The sequence below is a fragment of the Mastomys coucha genome, unplaced genomic scaffold, assembly GCF_008632895.1.
Source record: "Mastomys coucha isolate ucsf_1 unplaced genomic scaffold, UCSF_Mcou_1 pScaffold13, whole genome shotgun sequence".
NCBI classification, from domain to species: domain Eukaryota; kingdom Metazoa; phylum Chordata; class Mammalia; order Rodentia; family Muridae; genus Mastomys; species Mastomys coucha.
The window spans coordinates 3,848,800-3,874,391 of NW_022196895.1; the positions used below are offsets into that span (position 1 = coordinate 3,848,800).

Consider the following 25,592-nt stretch of genomic DNA (forward strand, 5'->3'; position numbering starts at 1 on the left):
GTCTAAAACTGGCCATTTGTTTCAGGAAGCTTGATCGCCTGTTGAGAGGCAGGCAAACCCTTACACGTCAGGGCCAGCAGGATGACCAGTAGGTAAATGAGTTTCCCACTGAGACTGGTGACCTGAATTCTATCCTGGACGCTCATGGTGAAAGTTGTCCATTATGAATCCACATGTGCGTGCACATACACACACACACACACACACACACACACACACACACACACATAAGATATAAAAATAACCTTATAAATGATCAAGTTCCTTAATAATAAAAATATGTCTAGAATGCTGTCTTCAAGGAGAACTTCATTTAGTTGGGATGAGTGAATTAATTCTACTTATTCAACCTATATTTATTGCTCATTGCAGTTTTAGCATGTGTGTGTGTGTGTGTGTGTGTTTGTGTGTTTGTGTGTATGTTGCGTACATGTGTGCTTGCATCTCTGTAGGTGCACATCTACATGCACATATGCGTATGAGCATACTGGTGCACCTGGGGTCGGACAGGGTGCACCTGGGGTCAGACAGGGTGCGCCATGTCTGACTTTGGGTGTTGCCTTTGGCCACTTTCAATGTTACGAATTAAGGTAGGGTCTTGACTGGAACCCAGGTCTCGCTTATTTAGCTATTCTAGTTAGCCAGGTTACTGTGGACCTCACCTCTGTTTGCCAAGCTCTGGGATTTCAAATAGGCCAATATACACACTTTGCAAGTGTGCAGGTGCTAGAGATCTGCACTTTGACCCTCATGCTTGAGTGGCACGTGCTTTCACCTGCAGAGAAGTCCCAATCCCACTTCAGTTTCTGAAAAGGGAAAGACAGCAACACAGAGTGGTCTCTACTGGACTTTCTAGTGTCCTTTCTGTCCTTTCTTAATACAGATGAGACTTTCTGCTTAGAGTTACCTCAGAGTGTATAGAGTAACTGAGCATGCCATGGCTTTCCATTCTCCAATTCTCTTGACTCACAGAATGTGCTGCCCCAAGTCTGACAGATGCGCGGAGAGAGGCTGGGTGTCCCGGGTGTCCCGGGTGTCCCGGGTGTCCCGGGTGCCCCGAGTGTCCTGCCCTGACCATTCTTCCAGTGTTTGCAGTTCTGGTTTGTCACTCTCCTACCAAGCTCTGCTCAGATGGCTGTGGGCACAGTGAAGTCACTGTCCCCAGGCCCTGCTTTAGCTGGCACAATTCTAGATAAATAGTATAATACTGCCAAAGCCTTCCGGCTTGAGTCTGTCATAGTCCAGGCTACTATGATGGGAGAAGAGCAATTCCACTTCTAATGTTGGAATGAACAGCTACCTTAGGAATAATGACAGCAGCTGGGAAGATGGCTAGCACTTCCATAACAGCAATTATGTTTGCCACAGCTTTGCTTGCCAACAAGTCATTTAAAAAAACTTTATTTAACAAAGATCTTGCATATGAATATTCTGCATATAAAAATATTTTTTTTGTGTCTATTAGTCTCAAGGAAGCTCAAGGAGTTGAAGAAAATCTTACATTTCATCAGCAATAGGCAATAAACCCGAACTCAGATGTGTAGACCTCATACCCTTTGTTTTTCACCGTGCTTTGTTCTGAGAGAATCCCATGATAACAAGGCATTACTTACGGTATTGGCAAGTTTGGACAATAGAGGGACGACTCCATGGTCTGTAATAACAGCTAAGTTCTCCTGGTCTTTTGCTATGTTGGTGATAGCAGCACAGACACTTGCCAGGACCTCTTTATTATCTGACTTCAGTAAGTTGACAACAAGTTCCAAACCACCAACAAAGGAGCGAACCATTTCTCCAGCATCCTAGATAACAGGGAAACACCTTCTTTTAGGCTAGTTTACAAAAGTTAGAAATAATAAGGCTGTTAGATATATTTTAAGACAAAAGAAAAGTTTAGTTAATATAGTTCTATATTTTCAAATTATATGTATATGTGTGTATGCTTGTATATATAATGAATATGTATACAATAAATTTGTACACTTTGGTCTGAATATTAGCCACCGGAGCTATGAGCAATTAACAAAATACACTAGTTTGTAGTACCTGTAGGCTGATGTATGAAGTCACTGCAAACATTGAACTGGCCAATAGTGAACCACTCTTTCGGGAAACATAGGGTTAGATCCTGACAAGCCTCTGGAGACAGTATTTTTGCCAAGTGAACAGTATATAACAGTATATTTATGTTTCTGTTTGACACCTTATTTCATATATTAGACAATTGCATTTATTGATTGATTGATTGATTGATTGATTGATTGGGGTACATGTGCCAAAGTCAGAGGACAGCTTGCAGGGGTTGGTTCTCTCCTCCCATCATGTGAATTCAGGGGATCTGACTCAGGGGCCAGACTGAGCAGCCAGTGCCTTTGCCAGCTGAATCATTGTGCTGGCCTGTTCACCTATATTTTTAATTCATTAACATCAACATCATGGCCAACAGCACTATTACTCATGTATAGAAGCTTGTCAAGCACATATTTTTTTTCTGAAAAGCACATCAAAGCCTTCTTGTGCTTAAGAACCATAGGCAATGCTTCGGCACTCTGCCTGGAGACAGTTTAGCACTGAAATAATGGACACAAAGCACAAACATGTGAAAAATGTGGCCTCACATGGACTCCCAAGTGTCCCTGTGTTTCCATTATGAGCTGAAACAAAAATGCTAAGTAACATGTGTGGGCTCAGCACCTTTCTGCACATCTACAAGAATAACCATGGAAAGTCCTTAGAGTGAATTTAGGGTAACAAAGAGGCTTCTATCAAGAACCTGTGAATGAGATGTGTTGATATACACACTATGTAGTCATTGTGTCAGGCACATCTGGTGGGGAAAGCAAGTGTGCTTTGAGAAATGACAGGGTTCCAGCCAGGCGTGGTGGTGCAAGCCTGTATTGCCAGCATTGGACTGAGACAGGAGAACCATGCATCTAAAGAAAGACTGAACTGCCATAGCCTCCCTTCACAGGGGTCAGGGGGCAATGAGAAATGGGAGGGAGACACAGTGAGCAGCACACCAAGGAGGGGGGGGGGGATGGGGCTGAGACTTACTAAGGACTGATTTAAACACTGGGGTTTAACACTTTTTAAGGCACTGTAGGAACTCCACATCTGTTAGCCCCCCGCTGAGCCTCACAACAATCCTGCCCAGTAGGTACGATTAACTCCGTTTTAGATTTTTAAAACTGATTTAAAAATTTAAAACCAATGTACAGATATTGGAAGTTATAAGCTAGATCATATCCCGTGTAATGGCAAGATACCATGTAAACTTTACCAATCAATTTGATTTTTATATCCCCACATTTTGTAATTATTTCATGGTGCACCTGCTGCAGGATAAAATCCAAGCTCCAAAACATGGTTTGTAAGGCATTCTTTGTAGCCTGATCTTCATGTGTAGCCTCAACTTGATCACTTATAAGATCTCACATAAGCCTGAGTCCACTGGTTTCTGCTGTGAACTGGGGTTAAGCAGCTCCTCAAATACTTCACTCAGAGTACAGATCACTACAGGGAGTGAATGGCTTCTTGTTTGTCTTTTACCATGAACTTTAACATCCAGGTGGGCTCACTGTCCATTATTGAATAGCCACACCAATGCCTAGCAGTTAGCATTTGCTTCAGTCACAGACGTTCCCCACAAATATGCACTGGAGGAACCTGGAATGTTAAGCACACTGTCGGAACAGGACCCACGATATCCTGTGTGTGTGAGAGAGGCCATGGGGTCACATGATGAACCCAGGGAAGCCAGATTTTGTATCAAGGTGCAGATCTGAGTTTATCGCCCAGTGCAGATGCTTTTATATAGTGTTTGAGCCAATCCCAAACCCGTAAATCCTCAACCAATTGTATCTCACCACATCATCATTGTTGCCTGAATGACGATGAAGCCCTGCCGGATGATGTTACTCAAAAGGAACCTTGGGGAGGTGGGGGCAGGGAAGCATGGTCACCCGTTAGGCCTTTCGTGAAGAAGGCAAGCAGCCCCCACCCCTGCCTAGATTCCTTTTTGCTGTTTCGCCAGTGTTCCGGGAGCCATCTTAGATCTAATGCCCTCACTCTCCATTTCACCTTCTCCTTTACCGCCACAGCACACAGGACTGCTCCTTCAAAACCCCTTCTCTGCCCCAAAGGCTGGAGCAGACCGGCTTTCTAACCTGGTAACCTCTGCCCTATCTGTGTGCCTAGAGATTTCCCAGCACCAGATTCTCTTTCAGACTATTTTTTTTTCTTGATCAATTTATAAAACCTACCTCTTTGCAAAGAGTTTCAGTGTAGCCATGTCTGATCTGCATTTAGCTTACTGTGCTCCTTAGGGAGATGTAGGCTTTGTTGTGCATCTGGGATTGAGTTGGTTATCACCAGAATAATTTTCACCAGTTTGTGCTGTGCTCAAATATGCCAAAAATCAACTACTTCCCACCAGACTCCCAAAGTTAGTTGCATTTTGTCAAATTGCCTTCATGTCTCCCAGAGCTTGTGACTCTGCAGGATGTGAAGGTCTCGGAGACCCGCCCCCCCTCCACACACACATGCACAAACCTATATGCATAATGAATCAGAATAATATCTTAGTACAAGGTAAAGTTAGGAAGAGGCCGATCCAAGGAAGCAGTGTCGTCTCCCACTGTTATGGAAACAAACAGAATCAGTACTGGGGGCCTAGGACTCAATGCCAAATGTAAACATCATTTCTGATAGTTGAGATATGTGTCTAATATACCCATAAAACTATTTTGAATTGTTCCATTTTCATAAATTCTACAGTAAAAATTTTATTATAACACAAAAGAAATGATATTCACAACTTTGGTCTATATTGTCACTTTATTAAAAAATTGAGAATTAAGAAGTTATCAGACATGAAGATTATATTTAAAAATTCAATAACTATCAAATATATACAACACCATCCTGTGCATTGTCCTCTCTTTAAACACTAGCAAATCTCATGTCTATTAAAAATGAGCAATATATTACCATGAGGTGACCTGAGCATTCAGGGGTCATGTCCCCCACCGCCTTGCCTCTCACCACCTGAAGCAGTTGGGAAAGCTGACCCTGGGTTATGAGACCAGGTGAGCTAGCCTTGCTCCTCTTGGGCTCCAGCAATCTGGAGGATGGGCCCTGTACCTCACCTGGGCAGCACAGTAAAGATGACCCTGGTAGAAGGGGTGCAGGTAATTCAGCCCTGAGGGATTAAGCATGGGAAAGCTAGCCATACCACTAGTCTACCCTGAGGTGGTGTGGACTGGGGGTGATGCCTTCTTCTCCTTTCCCCTAGTATTCTGGAGATCTGGCCTCCAAGGTCATGAGAGTGCAAGAGCTGGTTGCCCTAGCCCTCACTGGTGGGAGAGCTGGCTCTACACCTCACCTGGGAAGTACAGTGGGGCTGGATCTGGAGATGTAGGGAAGTAGGCCCCAAGAGCACTAGGGCAGGAAAGCTGACCTTGCCTTCTGCCGGTGGCAGCATCGGGTGGCCCAGACAGAGCAGTGCTGGAGAGCTTGCCCTGATGGTACAGATAAGGGAGAACCAGCAGGCTGGCATGCTTATTATCACCCAGACCCAGATCCAGGGCTTTGGGTTGGCCCACCCTAAAATCTACATCATCGGTGGACTGTTGGGGCACATGAAAGGGTTAGTTCTGCTGATCCAAAGCTACAGGATTCTCATGACACAACAGGGCAACAACAGGATAATCTAGAGTCCTGTGAGGATCCAAAGTTGATGGTGTCACAGAAGCCAGAGACCTCAAACCAGACCAATGACTCATTGCAATGAACATTCACTTGTGAAGATGTGTGGACAGAGGGGTAGACTGTGGGACACACTGTTTCCATGATTAGATAGTTTCTATGCTTTGTGTTGTGTGTGTGTATATGTGCACGTGTGTGTGTATGTTTATTTTAGGGGGGAGGTTGCAAGGGCAGATACAAGGGACAGAGAGATGAATGGGAATAGAGTACATAATGTGAAACTCAAAAGAAACAATAAAACGTTTAAAAACTAAACAAAAAAAAAAATAAAGAGCAATATAAGGTTGGGAGCTGGCTCATAGATGAAGCACTTGCTTCAAATGTTAAGTGTAGAGAACCATGTAAAGGCCAGAGCCCCCAGCCTATAATCCCAGCATTGTGGGAGCAGAGAAAGAAGAGTCCCAGGGTAAGCTGGCTCACTAGAATAGCAGAATTACTGATTCTAGGTTCAGTGTGACTGCCATAAATATGTTGGAGGAAAATTGAGAAAGACACATGACATCAACTTCAGACTTTCCCCTCCACATTTATATGTATGTATATATGTATATGTATATGCACATGCATATGTACCAGTGTACTCACATGCATGCATGTGTACACATATCACATGCATATATAAATGCAAGTATGAAAAAATGAAATCATTTTCAACAGGAGTTAAGAATAACAAAGCCAGAGGGAATGAGGGAAAAAAAAGGTGCTTACAGACAATAAACCCACACCAGGAAGACAGACTTACAACACAAGCTGGACATACAATTACTATTATCAGTGTTTTGACAACATTGGGGATTGAACTCAGGACCTTATGCATGCTAGATATGCACATCAGCCTGGAGCTATTGAAGTAGAAAAAGGTGTGAAGTCCAAATTAAACACGATCAAGCAGAATACACAAATGTAAATGAGACAAAAATGTAAAAAGAGAAAAATACTAACAGTTTGTAAAAATCAAACCAGTAGAGAAATATTATGGTATTATTTAGTGATAGATGAATGAAAGAGAAGACAGGGTGCATTGGTATACAGAACTCTTAGTGTACTGGTATGAGGTTCCTTCTCTCACCTCCAGCAAAAGGAGCAGTCTGAAGATGAGACATACACACAATGACTCTAAAACACATACATGTGCAAGAGAATGTAGCTTAAGACCAAAATTTTGAATTAGAGAAGCTATAAAAAGAGGCTATATGATATGTAGCGTAGTACTTGAAAACAATAAAAGTAGCACATCACATGTAAAACTTTCAAAACCCCTCTATTTGCATTCAAAGAGAATGTCAGAGAATCCAAACCGCAATTGGCACATCCCACCTTAAAAGTGTAGTCAGTGACTTAAATCTTTTGAAAGTCTCATTACTTCTATCCATTTGCCTAAGATTTTCATGAATTCATTGTATTTAATAGCTGAGTAGTACTCCATTGTGTAAATGCACCACATTTTCTGTATCCATTCTTCTGTTGAGGGACATCTGGGTTCTTTCCAGTTTCTGGACATTATAAATAAGGCTGCTATGAACATAGTAGAGCATGTGTCCTTATTACATGTTGGAGCATCTTCTAGGTATATGCCCAGAAGTGGTATAGCTGGGTCCCCAGATAGTAATATGTGCAGTTTTCTGAGGAACCACCAAACTGATTTCCAGAGTGGTTGTACCAGCTTGCAATCCCACCAGCAATGGAGGAGTGTTCCTTTCTCCACATCCTCAACAACATCTGCTGTCATTTGAGGTTTTGATTGTGTGAGGTGGAATCTCAGGATTGTTTTGATTTGCATTTCCCTGATGACTAAGGATGTTGAACATTTCTTTAGGCGCTTCTCAGCCATTCGGTATTCCTCAGTTGAAAATTCTTTATTTAGCTCTGTACCCCATTTTAATAGGGTTATTTGGTTCTCTGGAGTCTAACTTCCTGAGTTCTTTGTATATATTAGATAATAGCTCTCTATCAGATATAGGGCTGGTAAAGATCTTTTCCTAATCTGTTGGTTGCCATTTTCTCCTATTGATAGTATCCTTTGCCTTACAGAAGCTTTGCAATTTTATGAGGTCCCATTTGTCAATTCTTGATCTTAGAGCATAAGTCATTGAGGTTCTGTTCAGGAAATCTTCCCCTGTGCCCATGTGCTTGAGGTTCTTCCCTACTTTCTCCTCTATAAGTTTCAGTGTATCTAGCTTTATGTAGTTTTACTTGGACTTGAGCTTTGTACAAGGAGATAAGAATAGATCAATTTGCTTTTTTCTACATGCTGACTGCCAGTTAAACCATCACCATTTGTTGAAAATGCTGTCTTTTTTTTCCCCGCTGGATGGTTTTAGCTTCTTTGTCAAAATTCAAGTTACCATATGTGTACGGGTTCATTTCTCAGTCTTCTATCATCCTGAGTGAGGTTACACAATCACAAAACAACACACATAGTATACACTCACTGGTAAGTGGATATTAGCCCAAAAGCTCCAAATACCCAAGATACAATTTACAGACCACATGAAGCTCAAGAAGAAGGAAAACCAAAGTGTGGGTGCTTTGGTCCTTCTTAGGAGAACAAAATACTCACAGGATCAAATATGGAGATAAAGTCTAGAGCAGAGACTGAAGCAAAGGCCATCCCAAGACTGTCCCACTTCAGGATTCATCCCATATATAGTTACCAAACCCAGACACTATTGTAGATGCCACAAAGTGCATGCTGATAGAAGCCTGATATGGCTGTCTCTGGAGAGGCCCTGTCAGAGCCTGACAAATACAGAGGCAGATGCTTATAGCCAACTATTGGATTGAGTGCAGGGTCCCCAATAGAAGAGTTAGAAAAAAGGATTGAAGGATTTGAAGGAGTTTTCAACCCCATAGGAAGAACAACAATATCAACCAACCAGACCCCCCCCCCCCAGAGCTTGTCCTATGGTCCTATGAAGGCTCGATAGATGCCCCAGTGTAGGTGAATAGAGGGTGGGGAGGTGGGAATGGGAGGGTGGGTGGAGGAACACCCTCATAGAAGCAGGGGGATGGAGGATGAGATAGGGGTTTCCAGGAGTGGGGGAAGCCAAGAAAGGGGATAACATTTGAAATGTAAATGAAGTAAATATCCAATAAAAAAGGAGTATAACAAAAAATAAAAGAGAAAAAAAGTCTCATTAGAATATGAGTGTATGTGAGAACAGAGCAATGTCTGTAAGGGTCTATCACAATAAGATTCTTGTTCTGGTCACAGTGGTTAATCCCTCAGCCTAAAACAATTAGTTTCAAATTCAAATTTTCTTACATTTTCAAACGTAGGTTGAAAAAAACTAAACAAACAGAATCAGAATATCAACTATCTTTCCTTATGAACTGGGGGCAATGTAAATTAGATTCTGGAGAAGAAATGGAACAAGCTTTATAATCCAGATTTACCTTGTAGAGAGTTTTAATCTAATTGATACTCAAGAAAAATGTTTTAAATTCATAGTTACATTTTTTCCCTAATTCTTTAACCTATTTCAGGATAATATGCTTAAACATTACAGAAAATGGTGTTGTTTATTTATTTTCCCATGTAACTGTTCTATGCTGACTCTTGCTTGGGTGACTTTTGCATTAATGAGGTCTAAACTGTGAGGCACTGTTGCATACCAGATGCTTACAGAGTTAATGATACAACATTCCCCACCAGTGATGTATTTGAAAGATGCTAAACAAACACACATCTTAAAATAGATGTGATTTATAAACTTGATGTGCATATATCTGCATATACTTTATGTATGCATATTTGTGTATTTTTAATGCTATCATATATTTAAAACTTAAAAAAGCATATATATATGTATATATATATATATATATATCATAACAGATTTATAAAAGAAAGTAAATAGCAGTTTAGGTTCCGCTGCTTCTGAATAGTGAGTTGCATGGATCGGACTGAGAAAACTTAACAATGGCAATCTGAGAGGACAAATTACTGCATGAAATACTGAAACCAAGAAGCATGGAGCCCTCATCTTAAGGAAACTGTTTTTCAAGCTTTATGTCTTGTGTCACACTTTTCTATGAGTATGTGGTCCACACACTCATTTGGCACACACGAGTCTATCAAACTCATGACATATGTAAAACACACTGGTTCTGTCATATCTTCAACTGTGTGAATGCTTTCCAAATGTGTGAAGCCAGCCACCCCATCCCCCTTGTATTCATGTACCTTTAACAGATTTCTTTATTAAACAGTTTTCATAGATCTCTGTGCCAATTATCAAAATTCTTAAAAAGACACCCAGAGATTAGCATAGATCTCCAGATGTGGTCCAGCCAGAGGAGTACTCTGGGACTCTTATCTTTTGTGATTTAGACGTGGGACTTCTGCTCTGGACTGAGTGAAGGTATGAGCTATTTCAGCAGTCAGCTTGCTATATTTATGTTTCATTTCGAAGCTAGCTGAAATCCCTCCTTGCCTTTTATAAATTACCACATATCCACAACACCCTTACCTTGCACTTAAGGGGTTTTAGCCAGCCTTTATATCATTAATTAAGTTGAACAGTTTCCATATAATTGATATAAGGTTTTAGATGTAGATTTCACCCCGTGGAGTTTATATTTGTATAAGGCTTAAAAAAAACTAAGGGAGGTGTCCGAATCCTTTAATGTAAGCAAGGTATTTGATGGTTCTTGTTCCAGCAAATTTGTTGGAGAGGCAAAAGTATAGTTGCCATTTCTTTTTTGAGGAAACAAAATGGTGATTTTCAAGCTTTACTGAATATAATTCCACTCCAAGAATTCTTAAAATTTCCCCAGACCAATACTATGGTTTAGGTTCTGAAACTCAGATAGTTAAACTTGATCACCAATGTGACAGTCATAAGACCACATTTAGGCATTTAGGGATGATTATGTAATGAGGGCAGAGCTCCAGTGAATCGCATTAAGTCCTGTTAGAAAAGCCTTCTTGCCTTCTGTCTTCTCTCATCTCCAGAAACAGAGAGCAGCCCTCACTAGGTGTGGTGCCAATGTCTTGAACCTGACTGCCCTGAACCATGAGAAACAAATTCTGATTGTTTTCAATTCTGTGGAGTAAATTTCAGCAGTAGAAACAGATCACGAAACCCAAGCTGTATCTTAAACCAATTGGATTACAATGCATGGACATGGGAGCTGACAACATAAAACTTGCATGAGATTCTAATGTTTATGCACAGTGGGATGAATACTTGAGATACATCCATGAACCTTAACAAAATAATGTTGACCGAGCTTCTCTTCTATAAACTTAATGTTTTCATCTGTGACGTAGAGGGTTGTTAAAGGGTGGGTGTGTGCATGCATGTGTGCATAGAAAGAGAAAGAGTGAATTAGGAAGATACTATAACAAGGTACCTAATATATAGCAATAGCTGTTGAGTTATTGTGGTGTTATTTTGAGAATATATTTGCTACTAATAATTTGCATGATCAAATATCAACCTAATAAAACAACTAAAACTTATTTAATTTAATTGTATTTATTCTTTTAAATGTGTTCAAAGTAATAACTCAAATTGCAAGAAGCATTTTACTACATATTCAGAGCTAGTTTAAAAGCTGAAGAGAAAATGACAACACATAAGCAGCTTTTATTAAGCAGTAATTGTATGCTTACTTATACAATTGAAACCATTTCATTCATACAATCTTTGGTGAATTAAAGATCTCAGGAATATCTGATACTATGTTTGTGTTAGAAGATTCAGAACTAATCATTCCTCAGCCCCAGTTTCATAGAAAATCATCTTGAATGATTTGAAAACTCAAGTGTCCAACTACCAATGTCAATGATAGAGACTTATTATTACTAAATCTGTGAATGTTAATTTAATGTGTAATGAGGATAATGAATCATCTCTCTGGATAATTATCAAAGTGGGGTATTTCTGCTTCCAGCTTTGCAACCTTAGTGTCAAAATGAATTCAATTGCTTCTGTTTAGTTGAAGAACAAACACATGAGACCTACATTTGGAACACTACCATAAGTCCCCCAGAAATAGGACATTCCACAACAAGTTCACAGGCAAAATAATGAGCAAAACCTGGGAAACCTGGACTTTGAAAATAATGACTCGGTAGTTTCAATGCCAACTGCAAAGATAATAAAAATTAGAAAAATTGAGATTAAAAATTTTCCAAACTTAATGGAAGGCTTGTAACAAAGAGCCCTCACTCAAAAATTCTCAGCAAGAACAATAGATTTTTATAGTAGTCTAAGTTGTCCTGTTTGTAGTTCTTGCACTGGATCCTCAGAATCCTTTTCAAGCACATTGTTAAGGGAAATATGCAGCCTAGCAACCACAGATGGACATAAAAAGTCTATTCTAAGAGACTGAAGATGATTTGACCTGGATGGAAGTTGATAAAATCCACAGAGGTGAACAAGTACCTGGACAGAATATTAGACCTTGTCAACAAGACATTCATAAATTCATAAGTGAGCACCTCCCTGGAGATAGTAAAATACTACATACACACTTGTTTTCATCTTAACTGACCTGAAGGCTCTATATAGACAGACATGAAATATAATGTAGTGTGTAACATAAGTGCCACAGTGGCTGTTGTCAAAGGTTGGGAAACAAACATGCAAGGCCACTGAGGAACAGTTCTACAAATAAATTAATGAATGACTATATTGGCCAATCAGAGACCTCGTGGACCACCACATACTGTCACATACAGAACTAGTAACCTGCAATACTGATAAAAAATAAGACAACACACACACACATACTCATATACACATAGAGGTGGTAGGATATCTCTTTAAAGGATGAATTTGATTTTCTGACTCTTCAAATCATATCTTTTAAATGTTTTTAATCAAAATAAATGAGGCATCAAAAGGAAGTAGAAAGTATACATCCAAGGAGAAATAGCAGTTAGCAGAATCCGAATCTAAGGAAGCCTTTTGAATGTTCTCTCAGAAAGAATATCAACAAAATGATTTGAAATTTTAAAGGAGAATTAAAGTTCTGGAGTTAAAATTATTCAGTTTAGGTGAAAATTTAAGAAAAAAGAAAGGCTCACTAGAACAGGCAGTGGAGGCATTAAGTAAACAGAAGAGTAAGACTATCCAATCAGACTATCCAATCAGAAGAGCCAAGAGGAAAGGGATGATGAGGACTGAACTCATCCTCAAGCCTTCGGATACAATCAAGGGCCCCAGTATTTACATCTGACAGTTCTAGAAAGGAAGGAGCGGATGGAATGTTTGACATGGAATTCTCAAGCCTTTTCTAACTACATTTAAAACCTTTAATCTGTGCATCCAAGTAAATCAACAAATTCTATGGACAATAGATTCAAGGAGCTTAAAATTTAAACCTGTCATAGGCCAACTATGGCAAGAAAAAGAATCTTGAAACACACAAAACAAAATAAAGCCTTGGAATATGAGCTAAGTAGTTCATAGTAAGGGGTCACTTCTTGCCAGGAAACAACTACACATCATCAAGATGGTAGACTAGGAAGCTTCAGACTCACATTCTCCCATGAAACAGAAGTTATCTATGCAGAGTGATGGGAACAAGTCTGCCAGAGCTAGGAAAACCAGTTCAGAAATCTACAGAAGACAAGTAATTGTCAAAGCAACCGAATGCTTCCTCCAAAACATCACACCAACTCACTCCGACTTTGCTCTGGTGTAGCATATACAATCAGGAGACCACAGCTCAATTCCTAGGAGACTGCAAGGGGCAGCATGAGGTTAATTTCAGCACTCTGGCTGTCTTCATGAGTCCTAGCTCATTGGCCTCAGAGCTCTAACAGGGCACTGTAGCCAGGTCAGAATTTCAGGTGACAGAAGCTACAGAAGAGATGGGAGGTGCTTAGAAATTACTTGGGCCTTCAATTTCCCAGATATCTTAGGGCATACTTTACAAGCAAATGGAGATAACAAAACATGCATATCTCCAAGAAGAAGCAGGCATGAGCCCCTTGGGAAATTTAAACATTTCAAAGCAGCTAAGTATATGTAACAAATAGAGAGAGAGGTTCAGATAGAATATATGCACATAAAAGAACCAAGGAACTTGACACTTTCATTCTGAACAATTCCAAGTTTCTACTAGTTGGTAATGTAGTATGTATTGTCCAATCCAGTCTATAACACCTTTAAAGGTAACTTTTCAAAATGTTCAATTTTAAACAAATATACAACAACATACAAAGAAATAGGAAGGGCGGAATCAGCTAAAGGAAAGAGTTAATGTCTTGAGACCAGTTATAAAGAAACAAGTGCTTCCGATTTACTAAGCAAAGGCTTTAACACGTAAGTATACCCAAAATAAAAATAAGAAATAGAGGAAATCAGGAAAACTGTTAGAAAATGAAAACATTAGCAAAAATAAAACCAGAGATTCTTCATAGGAAAGGGACCAAATAAAAATTCTGAATCTAAAATATAATGTCTGAATGGAAAAATCCCCTAAAGAAGTATAAACCAATCTCAACAGGCATAGTGGACGAATCAGGCACAGATACACTTTTTTAAAGATGTCACAACTTCCAAGAGTCTCACTGCAGCTTCTTGGGGGATACATATTTGGGGGATACATATTTTCTCCTTTCTATTTGCCTGGGATGCTGTGCTCTGAGATGCCTGTGACGATGGCCCCTGCAATTTCCACATTATCTATTACCTCTGTGGCTTCTGTCACCTGAGATCCTGACTTAGCTATGGGGCCCATTGGAGTTCACTTGAAAGAACTATATCACAGAAGAAAAATGACTACAAAACAGTGACACTCTCTGAAGAATTCATGGCTGAAATATTCCAAATATAACATAGAAATACAAACACCAAGTCAAAGATACACCAAGAAGACATGTAACACTCAGACTGTTCCAAGATAAAGAGTTTCCAAACGTGGCAAAAAGCAGTGAATCACATACAAGTGGCTAGATGTGAATGCTGTAAATGTCTCTATAGAAGCTTCCAGTTCAAATGACAGGGGTGATACATTTAACACAATAAAGGGTAAATCTGTCAGCTAAAAATTCTATATATGGTAAAGATCCTATAAGAATGCCAAAAATTAATATCACAAAAATGGTAGCAATTATCAATAAACTTGCTATACAAGAGATTCTACAGATATCCGAATTCCAGACTCATGAAAAATCAAATTGTACAGAAAAATGGAAGAAAATTATAATTACAAGTCTTATACCAATTTTGTACTGCTACTTTTATTATTTATAAGATTTGAAAACTAATGCAAAAATATTACTGTCAATATACAGTATATTTATATGTATATATGTATATTATCTATATGTGTGTATAACATGTATATTTATAATATCAATGTCACAGTTTTAAAATAGTATATAAAATTTCCACAATGACCACAAAGAAGACATGAAATGTACACAAGACAAATAAATGAGAAAATCATCAGAGCACATCATGATGAACAGTCAACTAAACAAAAGGATAGCAGGAATAATGAAGACGAGAGTTGAAAGGTCATAAAAACACAAAAAACCAACATAGCAAAAATAAGTGTTTCCTTGTCAGTAATGACATTAAATGGAATTAATTCCCAATCAAGAATTCCAAGATGAGTTAAAAATAACCCACTGTCATACAATATGCTGCATATAAGATATTTGTTTGAGATCTAAGAGCATACACTAGTTGAAAACAAGGTTAGTAAAAGATATTTATAAAAATAGTAAACAAGAGAAAGAAGGATAGACTTAGTATTAAATGGCAAATAGACCAAGCCAAAATTGTTGTAAAAGACACAAAGACTGTAGAGCTGAAAAAAATGGTTTTCCATAGGACCCAGGTTTGATTCTCAGCACCCACATGGTGGTTTACAACTAACTGTAACTCCCATTTCTGAGTTTCCTTCTTTGGGCTTCTGAAAGCACCAGTTAAGCATGTAGTGTAGATATACATGAAGGTAATAAGAATAAATACATGAAGTCACATGCAAATAAATACACTTTTGAAAGGCTAAAGACATCTCCAGATAACAACAGTAGAGAATGTCACATTGTAATCATGGGCAGAACTAGAAAGAAGACTGAAAACAGGACTTGACCTTGACTGAACAATTTAGCAAGCACTATACACAACAACAGGATGCATGAGTGTCCCGAGAGGACAGTACATGCTCTACACATACGCCACATTAGGATACTAAGCAAATCTTTAAACATTTTAAAGAATTAATTCATATAAAGAATCATTTTAAACAAAGTAGAAAAGACGAAATCTGCTGGAAGAAATGGAAAAATACACAATTGTGTAAAAATTAAAAGTGCACCTATAAGCAATTGTTTTTTAACAAAATCTCAAATGTTTGATCTTACCATTAAAAAGACTCAGGAGCGAGAAGATGGGGTGAAAGCCTGCTAGCTCAGAGAGGTAGAGAAAAAGGCCTTAGACGACCTTCTTCCTCAGCCTATGGCCCCAAAGGAAAAGCCCCCCCCCCTTCTCCACGCTGACTCAAAAACCCTTTGAAATGGATCTCCCCCAATTCTATTTCTTGTGTCTCTCTATCCATCTACCTGACTCACTCTTACTTTCTATATTTTTTCTATGTTTACTCCCAGTCAACTGGTTGACCTATGGTTGACTGTATTTGGTTCTGTTTAAAGAATTTACAGAAATAAAAAGGAATCAAAAAGAATATGCTAAATTACATGCCAACATATTGAATGTAATAGAACTCATCAAAATGGACAAATTCCTGGGAACACACAACCAAGAAAGACTTATCTTGACAAAAAAGAAAAAAAAATCTGAATAAAAATGATTAGGAGATTGGAAAGTGTAGTATAATTTTCTCTAATCAATTTATTAGAAAATAAAATAAAGATGACAAGAAACCAATCACTGGGTGAGGAGGCTGTCCTTCCGGTCTGAGAGAGGAAGAGGGAAGTGCAGGAGAAACAAATGTGTGTGGAGAGACATGAACAAAGAAAACAGGATGTAGGCTAGGGGCTGTTAGATCTGGTAAGCAGGATCCGCCACCAGAAGATTGCTAACATAGAGTAGTTCATGAATTTAGGATGATAGATTTCTTGCCCAGGAATTGTGTTATCTGTTGATGCTAAACTAAGATTGTCTGGTGTTTTCCATTCCATGGCAGCTCAGATATGCCGGGGGGTGGGGGTGGGGGGCGGGGATTCAGACAGGCTTTGAGACAGGAAGATTGGAAAAGGAATGAGTTACAGGGGAAAGGTAGTGAGCTAAGTGCTGGCTGGCAAGAGCATACCCACAGCTGCCCTCAGGAACAAAGAGAAGCTATCTCAGAGCTTTGGAGAGGTGGAGCCAGAGCTGGGGGGAGAGACCTTGGCAAGGGTAAACTTGGGCTATGTACGGGGCCTGCCCTGTGTCTAGCAGGCGATAGTGTGGATTGCTTTTTAATTAACACAAGAGATAGAAGAGAGAATCTCAGGCATAGAAAATACCATAGTCACAATAGTCAAAAAAAAATACAAAAAATATACAAAAAACAAAATTCTCCTAACTCAAATCATTCAAGAAATCCAGGACACAATGAAAGGACCAACCTAAGAATAAGTATAGATGAAAGCAAAGATTCCCAACTCAAAGAGCAGGTAAGTATCTTCAACAAAATTATAGGAAAAAAACTTCCCTAACCTGGTATTGGTACAGAGACAAGCAGGTAGATTGGTGGCATAGAACTGAAGACCCAGAAATGAACCCACACACCTATGGTCACTTGATCTTTGACAAAGGAGCTAAAATCATCCAGTGGAAAAAAGACAGCATTTTCAACAAATGGTGCTGGTTTAACTGGAGGCCAGCATGTAGAAGAATGCAAATTGGTCCATTCTTATCTCCCTGTACGAAGCTCAAGTCCAAGTAGGTCAAGGACTCCCACATAAAACCATATGTGGGAAACTAATAGAAGAGAAAGTGGAGAAGAGCCTGAAACACATGGGCACAGGGAAAATTTTCCTGAACAGAACACCAATGGCTCATGCTCTAAGATCAAGAATTAACAAATGGGACCTCATAAAATTGAAAAGCTTCCATAAGACAAATGACACTGTCAGTAGGAAAATACAGCAATCCACAGATTGAGAAAAGATCTTTACCAACCCTTTATCTGATAATATCCAAAATATACAAAGAACTTAAGAAGTTAGACTCCAAAGAATCAAATAACTCTATTAAAAATGGACTACAGTGCTAAACAAAGAATTTCAACTGTGGAATCTTGAGTGGCTTAGAAACACCTAAAAAACTGTTCAACATCTTTAGGTCATCAGGGAAATGCAAATCCAAATGATCCTGAGTTTACACTTTATACCAATCAGAATAGCTAAGATCAAAAAAAACCCAGGTGACAGCAGATGCCATTGAGGATGTGGAGAAAGAGGAATACTCCTCCATTGCTGGTGGGACTGTAAGCTGGTAAAACCATTGTGGAAATCAATCTGGCTGTTCCTTAGAAAATTGGAAATAGGGCTAGAGAGATGGCTCAGTGGTTAAGAGCACTGACTGCTCTTACAGAGGTCCTGAGTTCAAATCCCAGCAACCACATAGTGGCTCACAACCATCCGTAATGAGAACTGACGCCCTCTTCTGGAGTGTCTAAAGACAGCTACAGTGTACTTACACATAATAAATAAATAAAAATCTTTAAAAAAAAAAAAGAAAAGAAAATTGGAAATAATTTTATCTGAAGACCCAGCTATACCATTACTGGGCATATACCCAAAAGATGCTTCAACGTATAACAAGGATATATGCTCCACTATATTTATAGCAGCCTTATTTATAATAGCCAGAAGCTGGAAACAACCCAGATGTCCCTCAACAGAAGAATGGATACAAAAAATGTGGTACATTTACACAATTAAAGCTATTAAAAACAATGACCTCATGAAGTTCGCAGGCAAATGGATGGAACCAGAAAACATCATCCTGAGTGAGGTAACACAGACACAAAAGAACACAGAATATATATTCACTGATAAGTGGATATTAGACCCAAAGTTCAGAACACCCAAGATATAGCCCACAAACCAATGGTGCTTAAGAAGAAGGAAGACCAAAGTGTGGATGCTTCAATCCTACATAGAAGGGGGAACAAATCAATCATAGGAGGTAGAGGGAGAAAGGGACCTGGGAGGCAAATACGAGGGGGAGGAAAAAGGGGGTCAGGATCAGGTATTGGAAGGGACAGGAGAGAAGTACAGAGGGTCAGGAAATCAAATAGAAATATATAGCAGTGGAGAATGGGGAAATGGGGGTAGCCACTTGAAAGTCCCAGTTGCCAGGGAATCAAGAGGCTCCCAGGACCCAATAGGGATGACTTTCGCCAAAATACTCAACAAAGGGGAAATAGAACTTGTAGAAACCACCTCCAGTAGATAGGCACGGCCCCCAGTTGAGGGATGGGACCACCTATCCATCTCAAAATTTCCAACCCAGAATTGTTTCTATCCAAAGGAAAGACAGGCAAAAAGTGGAGGAGCAGAGACTACAGGAAAAGCCATCCAGAGACTGCCCCACCTAGCAACCCATCCTATCACCAGACACCAAACCCTGACACTATTGCTGATGCCAAGAAACACTTCCTGACAGGAGCCTGGTATGGCTGTTCCCTGAGAGGTTCTTCCAGTACCTGACCAATACAGATGGAGATACTCACAGCCAACCAATGGACTAAGCCTGGTGACCCCAATGGAAGAGCTAAGAGAAGGACTGATGGAGCTGGAGAGAATTGCAACTCCATAGGAAGAGCAATATCAACTAACTGGACCCTTCAGAGCTCCCAGAGACTAAATCACCAACCAAACAGTATACATGGAGGGATCTATAGCTCCAGATACATATGTAGGAGAGGATGGCCTTATCTGACATCAATGGGAAGGAAAGACCTTGGTCCTCTGGAGACTTGATGCCCCAGAGTAGGGGGATGGTAGAGCTGTGAGGCAGGAGTGGGTCGAGGAGCCCTCTCATAGAGGCAAAGGGGAAGGGAGAGAGGGGGGATAAGATGTGGGTTTTGTGGAGGGTAACTGGGAAAAGGGATGCCATTTGAAATGTAAATGAAGAAAATGATTAATAAAAACCAAACAGAAACAAAGTTTTCAAAAGCGCATGCCAAGCCTGGACATAGATCTAGCTCTGGATCAGGATGTCACTCACAGCTATCCAGATCCTGCCTGCCATGTTCCCTGCCGTGATGATAAAGTACTAACCTTCTGAACCTCTAATCAAGCCTTAGAACTCTGAAATCCTCTAATGAATGTAAACCATGAGGACAACGGCAAGAAAGCAAGGATTCAGTGCATGGCCCCTTGCTAAGGTCAAAGAACAAGACTGGAGTCCCAGTTAAATGTTTGTGACATCTTGACATACATAGTTTCTGGTGGTGACAAGCACAGTGTGAGGTCTTGGGTGTTTAACTTGGGTTAAAAAATCAGGTTGGAAAAAATAATAAGATCAATGTTATAGACATGATGGTTAATTTAATAAATGATCACCAAATATGCTTTTAAAAATTAAAGGGTAAGTGATTTTGCTAGTGAGAAATGGTGGGCACACAACTTTGCATGTTTTTGTGTTATAGAACCCATTAGTAATAGGTTGTGTATTCTTGATTTTTTTGTTGTGGCAATTCAGTTCCTTGCCAGACTCTCAAGCTTCATCATAGCTGAAAAGCACGAGGTGTGTCTGATGGAAACTCAGGTAAAAGCAGAGGCAAGCTTCACAGCAAGTGGCTCTTCCACCTGAGCTCTGCGGAAGGCCTTTCAAATGCATAACTCACAAGGCATATTAATATTGGTTTATGGGCTTTTTAGCACTCATACTTAGCATTTGCTGTCATGTCCCGGCCTGAAAATCTGCTATATAAAAAAGGAAAAAAGAAAAGAAAATAAATGTGGAAAAAAATATGGTTTGACAGTTTCATCTTTAGAGAATTTTGGAAGCTGGGGTCAGAAGAGCAGTGTACTTAGGAGTATTTAGTAAGCTAATATGGCAGCAGAGCCCCAAACATGTGGGGCAACACAAACACAGAGTGTGCTCCACAGAGGCCGGGCTGTTTTTAGTGAGGCTGGTTCTTGTTAGCTGTGCATTCTGTGGCTAAGTTTGGCCATATCGAAGCTCCTATGCATGTTTATGTATTGGTGGACTCAGTAGGAAACTGAACTCTCCACAGGCCTTTCTCAGGTTCTCCCTGGCTCCCTGAGTGGTCATGGCTCATTGGGTATCTGAAGTTAAACAGAGTGATGTCACATTCCTATGATGTTTGGTCAGCTGTGTTCTGTCACACCTGTGGTCAGGAACCTGGCTCTGTCCACACTTTGGGCTCAGCATTCCTGGCTAGAATTGCCCAAGCATGTCTTCCAGCAGTACAGAAATTAACGTCTCCTTGGGGAAGTTGTACTCAACAGTCTCTCATTGACTTCTTAGTTGGAGCCAATCCTTATGTGACTGGAATCGAAAAGACTAGAGTTTTTCCCTCCCTCCCCCCAGATCAATATCCAAAGCCAAACAGTATCTTCTAAACAAGTAGCAAATCAGGCTTAAGAAGGCCATGAAACCAAATACTCTCATGGACTCATTACTGGTCTGGAAAACATTGAGTTTCTTTCCTGACTTTGTAACTGGTTTCTATATGGTTTATTCTGAAATGAACATTTCTGTTTCCTATTTAATGCACACAGATTTAGCTACTATAAATTAATATGAACTATATTTTTCACACTTTTATGAATTATAGTGCTTCTTATAAAAAGTAAATATATTTAAAACTTTCATTCTTTCTCAACAAAACTTTTAAAACTCATAAATAGAAAAACTGAATTAAGAAACCCACTTTAATACTGTATAGTGCAGTGGTTCTTGAATCCTTGTTGGGGAGTCAAACAACCTTTATACAAGGCTCACCTAAGATCATCAGAAAACCCAGATACTTACATTATGGTTCTTAACAATAGCAAAATTACAGTTATGAAGTAGCAACGGATGTGCTTGATCATGCAGCTTCAAAGCAATGGATCTCTAACAGAATACAAGAGATAGGAAAGAGAATCTCAGGCATAGAAGACACCATAGAAGTCATTGACACAACAGTCAAAGAAAATACAAAAATCAAAAAGCTTCAAACCCAAAACATCCAGGAAATCCAGGACAGGACACAATGAAAGGACCAAACCTAAGAATAGTAGGTATAGAAGAAGTGAAGATTCCCAACTCAAAGGGCTAGTAAACATCTTCAACAAAATTATAGAGGAAAACTTATCTAACTTGAAGAAAGATATGCCCATAAACATACAAGAAGCCTACTAAACACCAAACAGATTTGATCAGAAAAAAAATTCCCCCATCACATAATAATCAAAACATGAAAAGCAAAGAACAAAGAAAAATATTAAAAGTTATAAGGGAAAAAGGCCAAGTAAGATATGAAGGCAGACCTATCAGAATTACACCAGACTTCTCAACAGAGACTCTAAAAGCCAGAAGATTTTGGGCAGATGTCATACAGACCCTAAGAGAACAAAAATGCCCCGTCCAAGGTACTTAATCCAACAAAACTCTCAATTACCATAAATGGAGAAACCAAGATATTTCATGACAAAACCAAATTTAAAGGATATCTTTCTACTAATTCAGCCCTACAGAGGATAATAGAAGGAAATCACCAACACACGGAGGTGAAACTATACCCAACAACAACAGAAAAAAAACAAGAAATTAATCTTCTCACAACAAACCCAGAAGAAGAGAACCACACAAATAATTCCACCTCTTACAACAATAGCATGATTGGTCCTTAATATCTCTCAATATCAATGGACTCAATTCCCCAATAAAAAGACATATGCTAACAGACTGGTTACATAAATAGGACCCAGCATTTTGCTGCACACAGGAAACATACCCCAGTGACAAAGTGACATATAGATTGACACTACCTCAGAGTAAAAGGCTGGAAAGTTTTTCCAAGCAAATGGTCCCAAGAAACAATCTGGAGTAGCCATTCTAGTGTGAAATAAAATCGACTTTCAACCAAAAGTTATTCAAAAAGATGGGAAAGACACTACATACTCATCAAAGAAAAGATCCCCCAAGATGAACTCTCAAGTCTAAACATCTATGCTCCAAATGCAAGGACACCCAAATTTGTACAAGAAGCATTACTAAACCTCAAGATACACATTGAACCTCACACAATAAAAGTAGATGTCCACATCTGCCACACCCACCCGTCTACTCCAGTAAAGTCTGCAGTATCAGGATTGAAAGCCTGATCATGGACCAGAGGCGTTATGACTTCAAAGGCAGTTTGTGCCTCCTGGATATTCAGTCAGTCATTGGCATTTCCTAATTCAGATGTGTTCCAGATTAGTCTTTCCAATCATCAACATGCCTTCTTATTCAGGCATAAAGTTACCCCAAGAAATGATTCGTAAATAGTTAAAACTAAGATTAAACATTGTTCCCGGGCCAGCACAACATTCCAATATATCCTAATTTATTACCAAGCTTGGAATTTCTCACAAGGAAGCTGCCTTATCAGACAGGGTGTCCTCAGAGTTAGCAACAGAGGTCAGTCGCTATTGCTTACTGTAAACATAGAATTCTCAGGGCAGTTCCACAGAAGACAGAATTGTTTTACATACCAAAGAGTAATTGAAGGGCTTCCCTCTTTTAAGGGCATTTTCAGGAACTGCTAGATTGAGACTTCCTGGTGCTTGCCTCCAACAGACCCAGAGAATTAGCTTGGGACTGCCAAGATAGCCCCAGCAGGAAGGGCACCCCTGCTTTTCCACTTTGCACCTGGATGCCTGATCTTACCGACCTTGATGTGTCCATCACTTGCCTAAGTGACTTCTGTCTTGCTGTCTAATCTTACTGACCTTGATGTGGACCCTCACCTGCCTACATGACTTTTTTTAGTTTGCCCTGTTTTCTGTATACTATATAAGCCTGGTTTTCACTTTGTGCACAGATTTTGGGCAGACTTACACATTCAGATTCGAGAGAGAGCATTCAAACTTAGAGCCTCATGCAGTCCGTAGCCCCCCAGGCCCAGAACACTCGGGCCCACAGGGTGCAGCACCTGTCTAGAAGAGGTGGCTGCTTTAGACCCAGTGTGTTTCAGGTGGCCTCAGATGTATCTCAACTGCTGAGATGCCAGATTTTTCATTTCTCTTTTGCAATGACTGTAAAAATCTGATGTCATTTTTAAGAATTACATTCAGATCCTGCACTTCCAAGTGTCGTCTTGAAGGACTGGAGAATTTTAGAATTTTAAAATAAGAGCATTTAATAGAAATGTGTCAGTAGAAATGTATAATGTATAACCTTTACCTAAAAGGGCATAGAAAAACCTCTGTAACGAGCCAAGAATGGAGACTAGCCAGTTCCAGGAACCTGGCTAACTCAGAGCCTCAGGACTCTGGTTCCCAAGACCTGCCCCTCCTGACTGATCCACAATGAGGGCAGAACTAGGAATGAAGGTCAACTGGTACATGAGGCTCTCCACCCCGTCGACAGGTAGATGAAGATTATATTCCTAGAATGAATATGTTCCCCTCCCCAACTGACTGAATACCTTGGGTTAGAATTCCCCCTCACACCTCCTGGTTTATGGTTTTTTTCCCTTTAAATACCCTTTACTCCTTGTGCTTTGGGTCGAACTCCTCTGGCCTACAAGGTTACGAGATCGACTCCAGTACCGGCCTATCCCAAATAAACCTCATGTGCTTGCAGCAAGATCAGTCTCTCGTGAGTTATTGGGTGGTTGTGTCATCCTGAGACTTGAGTGAGGGTCTCCCAAGCTCTGGGGGTCTTTCAGTCTCTGCCATCATTTCTTCACCTACACCTTGTCGACCTGAGGGACAGTGGGTTGAGGGAGGCCCAGACTGGCTGGCCCGCAGCACACATCCAGTTCTCAACAATTGACAGATAATGGAAACAGAAACAGAGACACAGTGAAACCAACAGAAGTTCTGGACCAAATGGATTTAACAGATATTTACAGAACATTTCACAGTAAAAGAAAATAATATACCTTCTTTTCAGCACCTCATGGTACTTTCTCCAAAATTGACCTTATAATCAAACACAAAACAAGCCTCAACAGACTCATTCTGTTGGACCATCACAGACTAAGGCTGGTCTTCAACAACAAGACCAGAAAGCCCACATACACATGGAAGCTGAATAACTCTCTATTCAATGATAACTTGGGCAGAGACTAAAGAAAGAAATTAAAGACTTTCTAGAATTCAATGAAAATGAAGACACAACATACCCAAACTTATGGTACACAATGAAAGCAGTGCTAAGAGGAAAACTCATATCTCTGAGTACCTTCATAAAGAAACTGGAGAGATTATATACTGGCAGCCTAATAGCATACCTGAAACCTCTATAATAAAAAGAAGCACATGCATTCAAGAAGAGAGGATGACAAGAAATAATTAAACTCAAGGCTGAAATCAACCAAGTAGAAACAGAGAGGACTATAGAAAGAATCAACAGAACTAGGAGCTGTTTCTTTGAAAAAATCAAGAAGATAAACCTTAGCCAAACTAACTAGAGGGCCCAGAGACAGTATCCAAATCAACAAAATCAGAAGTGACATAACAACAGACACTGAGGAAATTAAAAAAAAATCATTAGATCTAATTTCAAGAGCCTGTACTCCACACAACTAGAGAATCTAAACAAAGTGGATGATTTTCTTGATAGATACCATTTACCAAAGTTAAATCAAGATTAAGTAAACAATTTAAATAGTCCTCGAACTCCTAAGTAATTAGAAGCAGGCATTACAATTCTCACAACAACAACAACAACAAA

The 25,592-nt window shown here is 39.7% G+C and overlaps 1 protein-coding gene across 3 annotated transcripts in view; it reads right to left on the reverse strand.

Annotated features, from left to right (window-relative positions):
- Armc4 (armadillo repeat containing 4) overlaps positions 1–25,592 on the reverse strand; it is a 197,158-nt gene that overhangs the window by 49,217 nt on the left and 122,349 nt on the right. For all 3 annotated transcript variants that reach the window (XM_031364932.1, XM_031364933.1, XM_031364934.1), the window contains one exon: positions 1,614–1,802. In XM_031364932.1, coding sequence (XP_031220792.1) covers positions 1,614–1,802 — 189 coding nt within the window. The remainder of the gene's footprint in view (positions 1–1,613; positions 1,803–25,592) is intronic.